The 13,906-nt window shown below is 49.9% G+C and overlaps 1 protein-coding gene across 1 annotated transcript; it reads right to left on the reverse strand.

Annotated features, from left to right (window-relative positions):
• Window positions 1-311: 311 nt before the first annotated feature.
• N7479_010622 (uncharacterized protein) lies at window positions 312-13,457 on the reverse strand (the record flags this gene model as incomplete). Its single annotated transcript, XM_057258313.1, has 3 exons — window positions 312-758; window positions 814-13,109; window positions 13,175-13,457. The coding sequence occupies 3 exons, from the start codon at window positions 13,455-13,457 to the stop codon at window positions 312-314; spliced, it is 13,026 nt and encodes a 4,341-aa protein (XP_057105771.1).
• Window positions 13,458-13,906: the final 449 nt, after the last annotated feature.

Raw genomic sequence — 13,906 nt, forward strand, 5'->3', positions numbered from 1 at the left:
TTGGTAGAATACTGAAGGCGGAGGGTACACTCGAGTTCGTTGGGACTCGTAACAAAATGATACACATGTATGTAGGATGCAACGAGGTAAAATCTACAAGTGATTGTACAGGAAAGATCGGGCCTGCGTGTCCGCTGCTGATCCTCGAAATAAGACAAGAATGTACAAAGAAAGTTGCAATGCAATACAGTACAATTGAACTCAAAACAAAGAAGTATAAACCTACCAGCGGTCTTCCCGCCAACAGTAGAACAAGAATACAACACGTCTAGGAACTCCGAGAAAAAATAAGTAAAGAAAACAAGTACAGATCAGTTATCAACCATCAACTGCTCTCCTTCATCAAGAAGAGTCGTAACCCGCGAGAGATCAGAGATCATCTTACGACCATGGCCAACCAGCAAGAGTTTCTCGGCATTGGCAGGGAGACCCAGGTAGGTAGGAGGCTCACGCTCCGGTAGGTTGTTGACCCAGGTGACGAAGTCCCGCATGCTAGTTGTATCGGGAAGTGTCAAAATGTTGTCGTTCTCTACACCCGAGACGAGCTTGTAGCCGTCTTCGAAGGCAGCGGGTGTAAGGAAACTATTGACGAGGTTCTCAAGCTGCTCGTAATCGCCCGCGTCGTCGATTTTACCACCATACATTTCTGCGACAAGAGTGCGGATCATCTCCCATGGAATTTTCTGCGGAGCAACGTTGGAACGGCCTTGGGACACTGAATCGACCCAGTGGTCGATGATGAAGGCCGAGCATTCGTACTGGGAAGAAAATGTTAGCGCCTTTACAAGAATAAATGAGGTGGACGGTACTTACATCGCTGTCGTTAAACTCCCAGAAGCCCTTCCATCCGAGGCTAGGCGCATAGCGGAGTCTTTCCTGTACCACGGCGTGCAAGAAACAGAGTAAGAGATAGACACGGGCCTTTTCGACAGGAGCCTTGCTGGCTCTCACATTCAGTGAAGAGAGGGAATCCTTCATGTTTGCACGCACACCCGCCGGCTGTTCGTACATCAGCACACGCGAGGCGCGGATCAAATTGACAGGGATCTTAGGACTGGACTCCATGGATAAAAAGAGGCGGAATTCCTTGTGTGGCTTGAGGGAATCCAGTCTCTTCTCGAGACTCTGCAGCCAAGCAGGCGCCAGGTGGACGTTCTTGACCAGAACCCAGTTACCGACTGCAGCTGCGTTGCTGATGGCCTTATCGGCGCTTTCAAGACCTTCGTTGGAACCCATGGCGATGTTGGCGCAGGTTGCGCCTGTAGCCTCGACAAGAGCGTCGACCTTATAACTGGCATCGAAGCCAGGGCTGGAGCTGAGCGCGATGGGCCTGGTTGCAGTGACCTGGTCAACTACATCCTTTAGGTCGGCAACACCCTCAAAGAGCTCGCGCCCGAACACCGCCTCGATGAAACGCTCGGCGGTGGGCACAAATCGATCCATGCGGCAAATCTTGACCAGGAGCAAGGACCGAAGAAGCTGGTCGAGTTGCGACACACTCTCGTCCCACATAACCGGAATTTCGTTCTCTGCAAGCTCCTCATCAAAGAAGCGATCCCACTGTTCTTGAGTAACGTTCGGAAGCTGCTCTTTAAAGAGGGACATGTTGGCCAACTTCGTCATCACTTGGTCGCGGACGTCCACGGCAGTTGAAAGATCGACGTCCTCCACTGTCTCATCCAGGACGCGGTCGAGAATGGTCCTGTCCATAGGGAATGGAGTGGCTTGAGCAAGCAGGATAGCAAGGGTGATGCGATCCTTTTGAACGAGACCTAGCGAGGTTCGCTGGTAGGTGTTGATAAACAAGTCCCTAACAATAATCTGGACACGTGCAGAATGATCCTTCTCCTGAGCAAGGCGCTTGTTTTGGTAGAGAACAGAGTTGAAAATATCGACAAAGTACTGCAGAGAGAACTGATAGAAGTGGTTGATGTGGTGAAGTTGTTCCAGAACCGCAAAGACCGCGCTGCATGAACGGGCAATGATGCTGTAGTTCTGCGTAACGTTATCTACCTCGAGCATAACACCTTCGGTCTGGTCCATCTTCAGAGAGATTTCGGCGGCCTCCTTCTTGAGAGTCTCAAGAGTTTCAATGACATTGTCATCATCGAGAATGTTACCACGCGACTCGTTGAGAGCCTGCAAAAGACGCTTCTCAAGTTGTCGAAGGTGGACCTTGAACTCTCCTTGCATCTTGACAAGATTGTTGCGACGTTCATCGACATCGGGCCGCTCGAATTTCAGGACATCGTTCAAAGACTGCGTTTGCAAGCTGCTCTGGGTGACAGTGAAGTTGACGAATGTGGTACGACTGCAAATATCAGGCGGGAACGAAGCAGATGGATCCCGGGTCGAGAGGAAGAGTTTGAAGGATGGCGAGAAATCGATTTCTTGCTTGCCCAATTGAATCAGGACACGACCACCAGTCTTCTGGTATTCCTTGTTGAGAACATGATTGAGAATAGGGTCCAGGTGCTCGGCATCCTGGATAAGGATGGGGTTTCCGAAACGCAATGCGCTTTCCAATTGCTTGACAAAGGAATCGTCCAAGAAACTCGTAACAGTAAGCTTGCGGTCTTTGCTTTCCTTTTGTAAGAATTCTGTGATGCGACCAGATGGATCAACAATAAGCGGGTATCTGTTGAATCTCTTGAGGATAATGGCGTTCTCTGTGCAAAGATCATCAACAGGGAGAGAATTACTCTGCCAGGTCAGACGCTCATCGGCATTGGACAAGTATTCCGTGATGGGATTGTGGGGCTTGAAGCTAATGCCGGAGGCTCCCAGCTGGTGGACCCAGTCCTCAGCCATTGCCTTACGGAATTGCTGATCGTAGAGACCAGCATATGCAAGGAATGCAGCTGCAATAAGGACATCGCCAACGAGGGTGTTGATCTGGGTTTCGAATGACTTGCTTCCATCTTCCCAGCGCCCACGCTCAGAGGACAAACTATCTAGCAAACGAACACTGCGGTCGACCTTGAACTGGACTCGGTTCATCTCGGCCTTGATCGCCTGAGTCTCACTGATAAGGGCCGCGTACTCGGCCTTGTAGGTAGCGATGCTGCTTTCCAAGTCGTTGATGGTATTTTCGATGGCTTGAGCCTCAGCCTTAGTTTGCAGGGCCTGCTCCTCGAGCTGATCTACCTCGTCACGTAGAGGACCAACGCGATCAAGGATTGCAGAGTAGTTGACTTGGGCTTCAACCCATTGCACCAGAGGACCGCAAGCCTTACTAGCGCGGTAGACTCGCTCATATGTGAAGTCTTCCTTTGAGAGGAACTCATTCTGCATCTTGGTGCGGTGCCTGCGCGTCATCTGGCGCTCATTGTCATAGTTGACGATGCTGGCAATGAAATCATCCCGACGAATGAGGCCTTGAATTGTCTTCCAACTGTCGACGGTATGGCCGAGGAGGGTGCATACGGCTTCCAGGGCAAGTCGGACACTGGCCGGAGGGTTACCCATGGATCGAACTTCCGTGAGATGTTGACGCTTAATGTTGCTGACACTCTTCTGGGCTTCCAGGACAGCGGGTTCAGCCCGGGCCAGATCGTTCAAGACAACTTCTTTCCGAGTTGCCACTTCCTTCTCTTGTATCTCCAATGCGGCCTGCACTTCCAATGAAACGTGCTTTCGCTGTTCAGCCTCCTGCTGATCAGCAACCATACGCTGCAGCTTCTCGTTCGCTTCCGAATCCTTCTTTTCCAACTGTGTCTTCTTTTGTGCGAGACTAGCTCGAAGGTCGCTCACTTTGTCGACGGTGTCATGAAGTTTTTCGAGACCAATGTTCAAGTGACGTTGTTGTTCCTCCAGATCCTCACGCTTCTCATTGAACAGCTTGACGTACTGCGCAACGAAGTCAAGATAATGGCGAGGGGTGAGGAAAGTCGTCCGGCCCTGTTGCTTCTGAAGCCGCCCATTGAAGCGATGCAAAGAGTGGTGGATGTACACCATAGAATTGATAACAGTGTCTCTGTGTGATGCCGGGAGAGCCAAATCGCGGTACGCCACCGGGATACTGTCAGGAGAAATGAAGTTTGGCTTGTCCAGATCGACTGATAGAGTGAGCTCGGAGCCAACCTGGAACAGAGCTTGGTCAGACCAGTCACCCATCCAGTTCAGGACACAGCGATTGAACAAGGCGGGACTAGTAGCTGCCTTCGAAGACAGTCCCTCCTCTGGCGGGTTCATAGTAAACACAACGTGCAGGTTCTTCACAATTTGCGAGGTGAACCACTTGTATAGCTCCTCCTGGGAATCGAGGAGCAAGCCTTGACGTTGGGCACCCTCTTTACAAGCAGTCATCAACGAGGAGAATTCATCACCCTCGAAGAGGCCAGGGACTTCTGCGTTTGCAAGCAAAGTGTTCATGCGTTCCAGGAATCCAGAGTCAAGGACGTTCGATTCGTCCATAATGAAACAAATCTTTTCGCCCTTGCATCCTGCCCGGCGAAGAACGCTGCGAAGATCATCATCGAAATCTTCCGAAGAGTACTTTCCGTGTACCTTGATCTGGAAGACCTTCAGACCATTCATCCAAGCGACAAAGCGAGAAAGTGTTGTCTTTCCACTTCCACTCACACCGATAAGAATGAGATGACCTTGAGGCTGGCGGAAGACTCGATCGATGCGTAGCGCGTGTTCAAGAACATCGTTGAACAACACAAGCGGAACATCCACCTCTTCTTCGCAGAAGGTTCTAAGACGTGCCTTCACGAATTCACGTAGACTTTCCTGTTCGACAGGCACGTAGTTCTTAGACAGCCAGTTGGAGAACAGGATCGGGCCCTTCAGTGATTCTTGTTCATCAATGTTAGGGAAATGTTCCAAGGCAATGCGGCGAACAGCATCTGCCGTCCAAGCTCTCTCGTCTTCATCCACGAGTCTGTCTTGGAACAGACGCAGGGCTTCGTGTGCCCAAATACGCACCAGGCCTTCCACAGAAAGAGTTTCCAGTGGCTTGATGGCTTCATACAGACCACGAACCCATCTGGTGAGCTCACGAGGCGAATACACGTAGTGGGGCTGAATTTGAGGCGTAAAGCGGGTCTGGGATTCGAGATAGAACTGAACCATAGCCCTAGTAAGGGCCTCGGAGTATCCGCGCAGCAACGGGAGGATCTTAAGCACAGCAGAGTTGAATGTGCCATAGATCTGGTTGAGAGAGATTTCGCCGGGATAGTCGACCATAATCAGGGGCGCATGACGCAGGAATCTCTCGGCCATTGGCGTACGACCAGCATCCGTAGGAGGATTACAGGCACCAACAAATTGAATGCGATCCAGAGTAACCCATGTCTTGTCAGTAGTCCTCCAGAAGCCATTCTGCTCCACAAGTTGGCGCAGGAAGGAGATGGCGCGCTGAGTGCCGTAACGATCAGGGGCGGGCAGATTGATCTCGTCACAGAAAATGACAAGCCAGCGGCCGATCTGGTTGGGAGACATCACCACACCATTAAGAGTCTTCTTATACTCACAGTACTGCTCGAATGTCTTGACTAAAAGGTCAGGTGTGGTGGCACTCGAGAAGTTGAGACCAACAACCTCCATGTTCGGGAGCTTTCGGAGCGCGGCAAACAATGTCATGGTCTTACCAGATCCAGGTGGACCACAAAGCAATAAGGGCTTATGTTCAGCAAGCCACGAGTACAGCACATCCTCGTGACGGATAGTGTCGACCGTGGGGATAATGACGTCGGTTTGAGTCACGGAATGTGTGTTGATATCAATGGTGGGCACCTGTGAATGCCAGGGGGTCCAGTCAGACTTGGGGAGAAGGACATCATAATCAATAAGAGATGAATCCCCATCCGGCGGAAGATCGATAGTAGACATTCCAGTGATGTATTTTCCGAACATCTTGCGATCACTTAGCGGACAATCACCGGTTAGAGACCAGACCAATGTCAGAAGAAGCTTCTTGGAGATATAGGCCTCAATCTGTTCATGGTCCAGAGGGAAGTCTGGATGCTGGGCATTGTATTCGAGAACATTTCGGCAGGCCTTGTTCAACAAGCTGAAGAGAGTGTTGAGAGCGCGAATATCCGTAAACTCCATGATATGGTTGTATTTCTTTGCTTCTTCCAAAGCATTGAGAACCAGGTCATCAACCTCCAGGAACCGTTTGAGAATTGTTGCAACTGTGTCCTGGGCATCCTGTGTTCGGATTGCTGCAGTTCCTGCGGGTGCACTGTCTTCATCTAGGTCCTCGAATGTCTTTGTCCTGAGGCTTTCGACGTAGTTGGAAATCATCATGGATGGAGTAACAGTATCGGCATTGAACCACACCATACCGCAACGACTGACGGTAGCAAGCGTGGCATACTTCAAGCTTTCAACTTCGAACATGATGCGAACATTTGAAGGTAGGTTGAGACGCTCTCCGTTGGGAAGAGTGAGGAGTTTATTGTCATCTAGAACACTGTTCAGGTTCTCAACCCACTCAGGATCAACATCTCCGTCGAAAACAATCCAGTGGCGTTTGCTGTCCTCGCCTCGGAGGTTGTCCACGATCTTTCTCAGAATTCCAGTGAAAAGACCGTCTGTCCATTCACGGGTGGTGCTATCAAGGTTACCATAGAGAGATTCCTTAGACATGACCTTGGAGTCGATGATGTGGGAAACGCCCTCAACGCCTTCAATGCGCTGCATCGCTTGCAGTAGAATCTTCCAGGCAGTCGATTTACCAGCTCCTGACTTGCCAACCATCATGACACCATGGTGAATGCATTGAATTTGGTAGAGTTGCAGTGCCTTGGTGATCCACATCTCACTGTCGACGAGATGTTGCTCTTTGGTAGCAATATCACGGATCGCCTGGGTGAGTTTCTCGAAGTTGGCGGGCACATAATCCACGCCAGGGAAGTCTTCCACCTGAATGTCCAACATGATTTCCACATCTTCTCGAATAAGCTTAGGAGCGATTGTCTCCCGGAGACTTTGAACAATAATTTGAGGTTCAATAATATTTTCCGGGCCCAGCTCTCCGTCAGTGTCGGCAAGACGAGCGCGCTTAAGGCCACCTGAGCTAACAAGCACACTTTTCAATGCACGGAGACCAAAGTCGTAATGAGCCTGCTTGGAGAGTCGGGAAGCACAGTGGTCGAAGAAGGGAACGGTCTGCTTGGAGAGAGCTTTGGCCTGCTTGAAACCTTGAGAGAAAAGCATCACTTCCGCAATGAGTTCCTTATCTGGTTTGGACATAGCAACACTGCGGAACAGCTTCTTCAGGTTGTCTGGCAAGTTGGAACGACCAGCATAACCAGGGTTCATGGTGATGAAAATTCCGGTGTTGGAGTTCACAGCAAGTCGTCTTCCAACGAGTTCGATTTGAGACTTGTCGCCATCTCCGCTAGTTTTCAGACCAATCTGAATGTTCTGGATCTGCTGAGAGACGGCTGACAGAATACGTTCTTCCAGACGGTTGAACTCGTCAAAGCAACCCCACGCACCAACCTGGCAGATACCGAGGAAAATCCGACCCATTGCTTGGAAATCGAACGTGTCATCACAACAGAAGACAAGGGTGAAACGACCCAGTTGCAGGCCCAATGCCTTGACTGACTCGGTTTTTCCGGTACCAGCAGGACCATATGGAGAACCACCCAGTCGCTGGCAAAGAGCTTGGGTGAGGGTAAGGAAACAACGATCTGTGAGAGGCGTGCGGACAAGACGCTCAGGCACACCCAAATACTCAAACCCGTAGGCGAGCTTAGCGTTGGCCATGTGGACATACAGGCGCTCTAGGAAATCGCCCGAATTGTTGAAGACATAACGCATCTGGAGGAGCCAATGGTAGTGCGTGGGTGTCGTAGCATTGAGATTTATGAGCTTGGAGATGCAGTCGCGCTGGTGAACGAATTCCGTGATCATATGCTCACACTTTTTGCGAGTGATCGAATCGAGTTCACCAAGCACCGTGGCAGCCAGCAACTCGAGAATCCGAACTTCGGAGCCGTGCAACGAGGAAAGAGTTGTACCTCCTTCCTCTAAGGACTGTTGCACTGCGTTGGTCCAAGTAACCTGACTGGCAAGGACCACAATCTGAGCAGGATAGTTAGACAGGTAGTCATTGAAAGCCGTTCGGTCCACGTCGCTGCTATGGTAAAGAACCCCAAACTGCTCAACGGCCTCACCAAGAAGCTCTGCCAGAGTCAACTTCATACTCGTCTCTAGCGCGGAGAGCCAGTCATTGATCCGAGGAGTCTTGAGGAGGTTGACTTCTCTCCTCAGACGGACTTCTTCGCCTTCCTTGGAGGTGAATGCAACAATGTTGTTATCGTCATCCATGACAAGACCTGACATTCCAGCAAACATCTTCTTGAAATGTTTGGCGACGCGGAAGATGTCATTGCTGTTACCAATGATCTCCAACAAGTCCTCATCTCCAACAAAGTAGAAGCGAGGGAATGAGACACGTTCACGCTCCAAATATTCACCAAGCGCCTTTTGAATTTTGTTGAGCAAATCAGCCAGTCTTTCCAAGGACTTTTGCACGTCAACAATCGCGAGAATATCCAAAACGAATGGAGACTTGTACACCTTTTTCATAACAGTAAAGAATTCGGAGTTAATATTCTGGAAACGGCCTGATTCCAAAGGAAGAAGATGCTTGATGTCAGCATTGCCGGTGAAGACACCTTCAAGGTAGACCCATTGTCTCTGGACATCGATCCAGACGTCGAAAAGAACATGGACTCGATTCAGTTTATCTTCCCAAGATGTGGCTTCTTCTTCAAATTCTTTGTAGTACGGAGAATGTCTCATGGCCTGAAGGGAGTTCAGATTCTCGCTACACTTAGCGAACAGATCGTCGAAGCCTTTGATGAGGCGGCATTTGTTCTGGTAGTGCACCAAGTCCAGAGAATAGTTTTGCCAAGTCTCGCGAACAGATTTCAGGAATTCCTCCAATGCCATCTCGCCTTGCGCCTGTGCAATGATAGCACGGATGATGGTATCGCTAGATGCGAGTTGCAAATCCCAGACATCACCGAGGGTCAAAGAGACAAGAGAGAAACGCTTATCAGGTTTGAGACTCTTGTAAATCTTGTGCCAATGTCTTTCCTTGACAGCTTCGGATTTCATGTCTGACAGAAGGGAGTTGACCTTCAACAGCTGCCGAAGGACATTCTGAATATGTTCAAAGGCAGCATATTGTCTCATCCGACTAGGCATCTCCTTAGTCATTTTAATCAAATTATCAAGAGATTGTCGGAGCTTCCTGGGTTGCACGCTGGTCCACAGCCCATCTCGAAGATCATTGAGACTATTCCAGATAGTCGCTAGAGCAGCCCAAACAGACATGAAGTCCTGGACCTCCTCGAGTATGGGGGGAAGTGATGACTCGGAACTTGGGGGGAGATCGAGAGCTTCCTTGGCCTTGGACACCATCTCAAACTCAGACTGGAGAGACTCGAGGCGAGACTGGAAAGAGCTCAGTGTACGAGATGCTTCCTCGGGTGGAATCGTGCCAGATACAGGCTTCTCGTCATTCCATTGCCCAATAACTTCAGCAATCTTGCCGGCGATGACGTGGTCTTCAGCACTAATCTTTGCACGTAGGCCTTCGGTTTGCTCGTTGACAATTTTACTCTTGCGGCTGAGCAGCTCATTGAGGGCTGCCCATTCACCGTCAACATTCTCAACGTGAAGCCAGTCATACGGGAACTGGTAACGTTGGCGGGCGAGTGTAGTCTGGCCTTGACGGAAGAGATCAACTTCGGGCTCCCAGACTCGAGTCTTCCGTTTGCACTGCTGAACAATGGTGATGAAAGAAACAGCATGTGCCGTTGAAGAGGCCTCCAGGGTTTGGCCTTCCAAGTCCCTGCGGGCAGCAGCAATCTCAGAATGAACCTCTCTCATACGGCTGCCAAGCTTGGAGCCGAACTTCACGAGGATCTCATGCTGCCACTGGTCATATTTGGCGTTCACCTTGGTCTGAACTTGCTCGTAGTCAATCCTGATATTTCCGAAGGCGCGGCTGACTTCAGAGGTATCAAATGTAGCCCGGCTCTTTCTGATTTCCTGAAGAAGCTGAAGCCATTGAGACAGATCATCTCCCAGGATCTCGTAGACCTGCTCAGACCGAAGATCCCAAAGGGATTGGAACTGCAGCCACTTATCGACATACTCAGAAACATCATTCAGTCGTGACTCGACAACATTGTAAACTTGATTGAGCTCGTCCGTGCAAGTTTGCGGGAGGTCAGAGAAGGAGACTTCGGATAAGCGAAAATTTTGCACAACAATGGAAATCTGGTAACGCGAAGGTTTGATCTTTTCCAGATTGCAGATCACGCCGAGCCATGAATCAAAGTGCGAAAACCAGCTTGCGCGTGCGAATTGCAGCGGCGGGTCCAGATGGAGGACTTGATTTTTCATCAGAATCTCGTGGAAGAGTTCAGGGAACTGGATCTTGTAATTCAAAGCATCCGTTTCGGCCGCTTCAAGTTGATGAGACGTAGTCGAGTTTTCATTGTTGGTACCTTGGAAGGTGATGATCCACTCGCGCACAGCGCGAAGAAGTCGATCACGCAAAATTGCCTCGATGCGTCGATTAAGCTCAGCAACCCAGTATCCGAGGTTCACGTAATTTTCAAGGTTAAGCTTATCCACAGCAACCTGGATGCTGTCCAAGCGTTGCTTGAACGCTGATGCATCATACGGGCATGTCTTGAGTTCATGAATCGATTTCTGAATGTTCTCGTTGATGGTATCAAGCACGGTGGTTTTCGTCTGAAGTGTGGATGCTGAAACGGCGAATTCGCGAACAAATTGAACATGCTTGCTTTCAGAACGACCAGGCAAAGATGGCTCCATGGCGCCATTCGCCAATGCTGACTGCTTGACGTGTAGCTCGTAAGAATGAACAAAGGACTCCCACCGCAGAGGGATACCCTTAGCAACCATAATCTGTACATCGTTCATGTAGCCGTTGAGTAGCATGTTGACATCGGTCATTGACCCGATTGCTCTATTCGTCTGCAACAGGGTGCGAACACTCTCCATCAGACTAATGGCGTAGGGGTAAACACGCTTTGCCTCCTTCGAGATATTGCTGACAGCATGAGGAACCTGGAAGTTGAGCCAGATAAGATTGCGGACCTCCTTGAAGAGGGCAATGATCTGAGCATCGAAGTTGACTGCCAGCTCCAAAACGTTTCCTGCGGATCGGTTGCGCACGACATTAAACAGCCGCCCAGAGATTGTAAAATGGCGTTTTTGGACATCCCACAGCCATGACTCAAAGACAGGCCGAGTGTCAAGCTTCTTGCGGAACAAATTACCCTCATTCTGCAACTTCTGGCCCTCAGCGTGTAGGTGCCAGTTCTCACCGAGAACATTTTCGACCTTGCGCATGTAGCCATTAAGCTGATGCTCGATCTGGCGAGTCCAGATAATGGCGCCCGAAACGGGGGGCAGATCACGTAGTTGGGCCATAGCATGAGCTTCTGAATTACCGTACTGTTGCTTAAAGCGCTCATGCAAAGCGCTGATGTCTCGCTTGACATTATCAATAAGTTGCGTCTGATATTCACCAATTGCACCACGAATCTTAGGACGAACGAGAAGGGCGTTGAACTTCGAGAAAACACGGAACATCTCATTGGCATTTCTGGCGGTCGCTAAACGGTCACGTAGACGAGCAATGATAGAATTCTCAACACGGGACGTACGCTCACTGTAGGCAATTTCGGCCTGCTCCCATGTAAGAGACCCATGCTGTGAAACATCCAGCACGTCCACATTCTTGAGGGCAGCATAGGCGTGCGCAACTTCCTCCACGGCATCAACATCACCAATCTCCTCGACTATTACAGCCCCATCAGCATCAACCCCCGCTCCATTCTCGGTAGATGAAGAGCTGTTGGGTCCTAGGACGTTGATGATTGTTTTCTGAAGCTGTTCATGGTTAACCCTGAAGGTGTCGACATACTGCACCCGCTCGCGGGTTTTGTCGTGTCTCGCATTGATTTTGATCGGAATAAATTTCTCGTTACGACGCCGTGTTGATTCACGAGCAACGTTTGTGAATTCCTTCAAGTTCTCGTCCCAAGTGCGCCAGATCGCTTGTGTCGTCTTCATCAAAGACCGGAACTCACGGTAATCTAGGTGCAAAATCGTACGTCCATTTATAAGCTCATGGATCTTCTTATCAAGATCCCCCGAGATAGCCTCGACAAGTGAAAGTGCGCGCTTAATGGGATAGGGGCAAATCTTCAACTTCTTGTTCAGGTGAGTGAAGATCAAGTTCAGTGATTCCTGGACCTTTTGCAAGGAAGTCGCAGAGAGAAGTTCATCGAGAGGGAAATCTCGCATCAGCTGGTTGTACTTCTGAACCAATTCGGTGGCCTCTTTCAGCCCCGTATCTGCAACGAAACTGAGGGTCGGCTGATACCGTTTCGCATGGCGAAGAATGTCCATAGTCAACCGAACACCCTCGCTTTGGAGTTGAACATCAATCCCCTCCAGGGCAGCCTCTAGGGATAGCCAGAAGTTGACCTCAGGAGAGGCAGATTCACCGTCCGGGTCGCGGGACATCTTGGTGATTGTCTGGATGGATCTAATCCAACCGTTCACGACATTCTGAATGCTGTTTGTGAAAGCGCTGCTCTCCAATACTGTGGATGGAATCAACTCGACCGATGGTTTGATACCCCGCGCTTCCGCATCCTTCAGAGCAGCCTGTACCACTTCATGAAGAGGCAAGTTTAAAGCTGGAATCTCCACATTCTGCTGGAGGTGCATAAACCCTAGCTCCAAGTCTGCGAATCTCTTCTTGATTCCTGGGATACCAGTCTTCGCCTCCGTATCCGTTTTCGATTTCGTGCCGACAGCCGTTTCCTGGCTGCGAGTGTAGGATTCGAAGTAAGGACTGAGACCATGATGTATCATCAAGTGTAGGATCTGGTAGGGCGACATGGAATTCCCCTGCTGGGCGGGGGTATTGCTAAGAGAAGCGGGGCCAGGAAGGTTCATGACTTGGACCTGCGACACTATCGGAAGACTCATGTCGATTGGAGCAGGCCGTTTGATGATAGCTACCGAGGACACAGTTGTAGGAGCGGACGAAATATCGGAGGAGAGGTTATAGACATATTGCACTGCTATTTCATGACCGGCACAATTAGCATCATATCATCCAATTCCTAAGCCCCTGGGTCGGGCGTACCTTGGTCCTCCGGTTCGCCGTTGGTCTCCTCCACTGTCACAATGTCCTTTTGCACATAAAGTGCGACTTGCGCTTCCGATGCGAATCGCGTACACCGCTGCAGTGTTTCATTGTATCTTGATTCCGAAAGCAAGCTTCCAGCGCTTTCCAGCTCGGATCTCTGGGCTCCCAGTGTCACCTGGAGCACTTCGGTCAAGTACTGAACGACTGCACCAGAATCAACAAGAGCTGCAGTCTCTGGTGTTGAGGGACCATTTGGTAAGCCTGATGAGGCGACCTCCATTATACCGATATTATTATGCCAAATTTCAAGTGTTCATCGGTGATAAGGAATAATAGGAGCGTGGATCGGGGTGTTTGGAATGCTGAGATCGCGTCGAGTGGGAGTTGGGCAGGAGAATAGAGCAAAGGGGGAATAACAAAGGCTGGAAAGAGAAAAGAAATCTAATAGATTAAAAATGATTGCAAGGATAAATTCCAGGCCTATACCGTCCTGAGTCTTGATATCTGTTAATGATCAAAAAGATAACTACGCGGCGTTGTTTGCTTTACTTCAGGGGATGCACACTATTCCCTATTAGGTTAAGCGTGACACGACCCCATGCGACAACGCACATCCATGGGTCTTCCTTCCTGGCCCATTCCTTTCGAAGTATAAACTTCACCTTATATTAACAGAGACATTCCAAGGTTCTTCCTGGATTCTTAATAGGATCTCAATATCGGATTTAG

This window comes from Penicillium vulpinum, assembly GCF_028829585.1.
Source record: "Penicillium vulpinum strain IBT 29486 chromosome Unknown utg000004l_segment0_segment0, whole genome shotgun sequence".
NCBI lineage: Eukaryota > Fungi > Ascomycota > Eurotiomycetes > Eurotiales > Aspergillaceae > Penicillium > Penicillium vulpinum.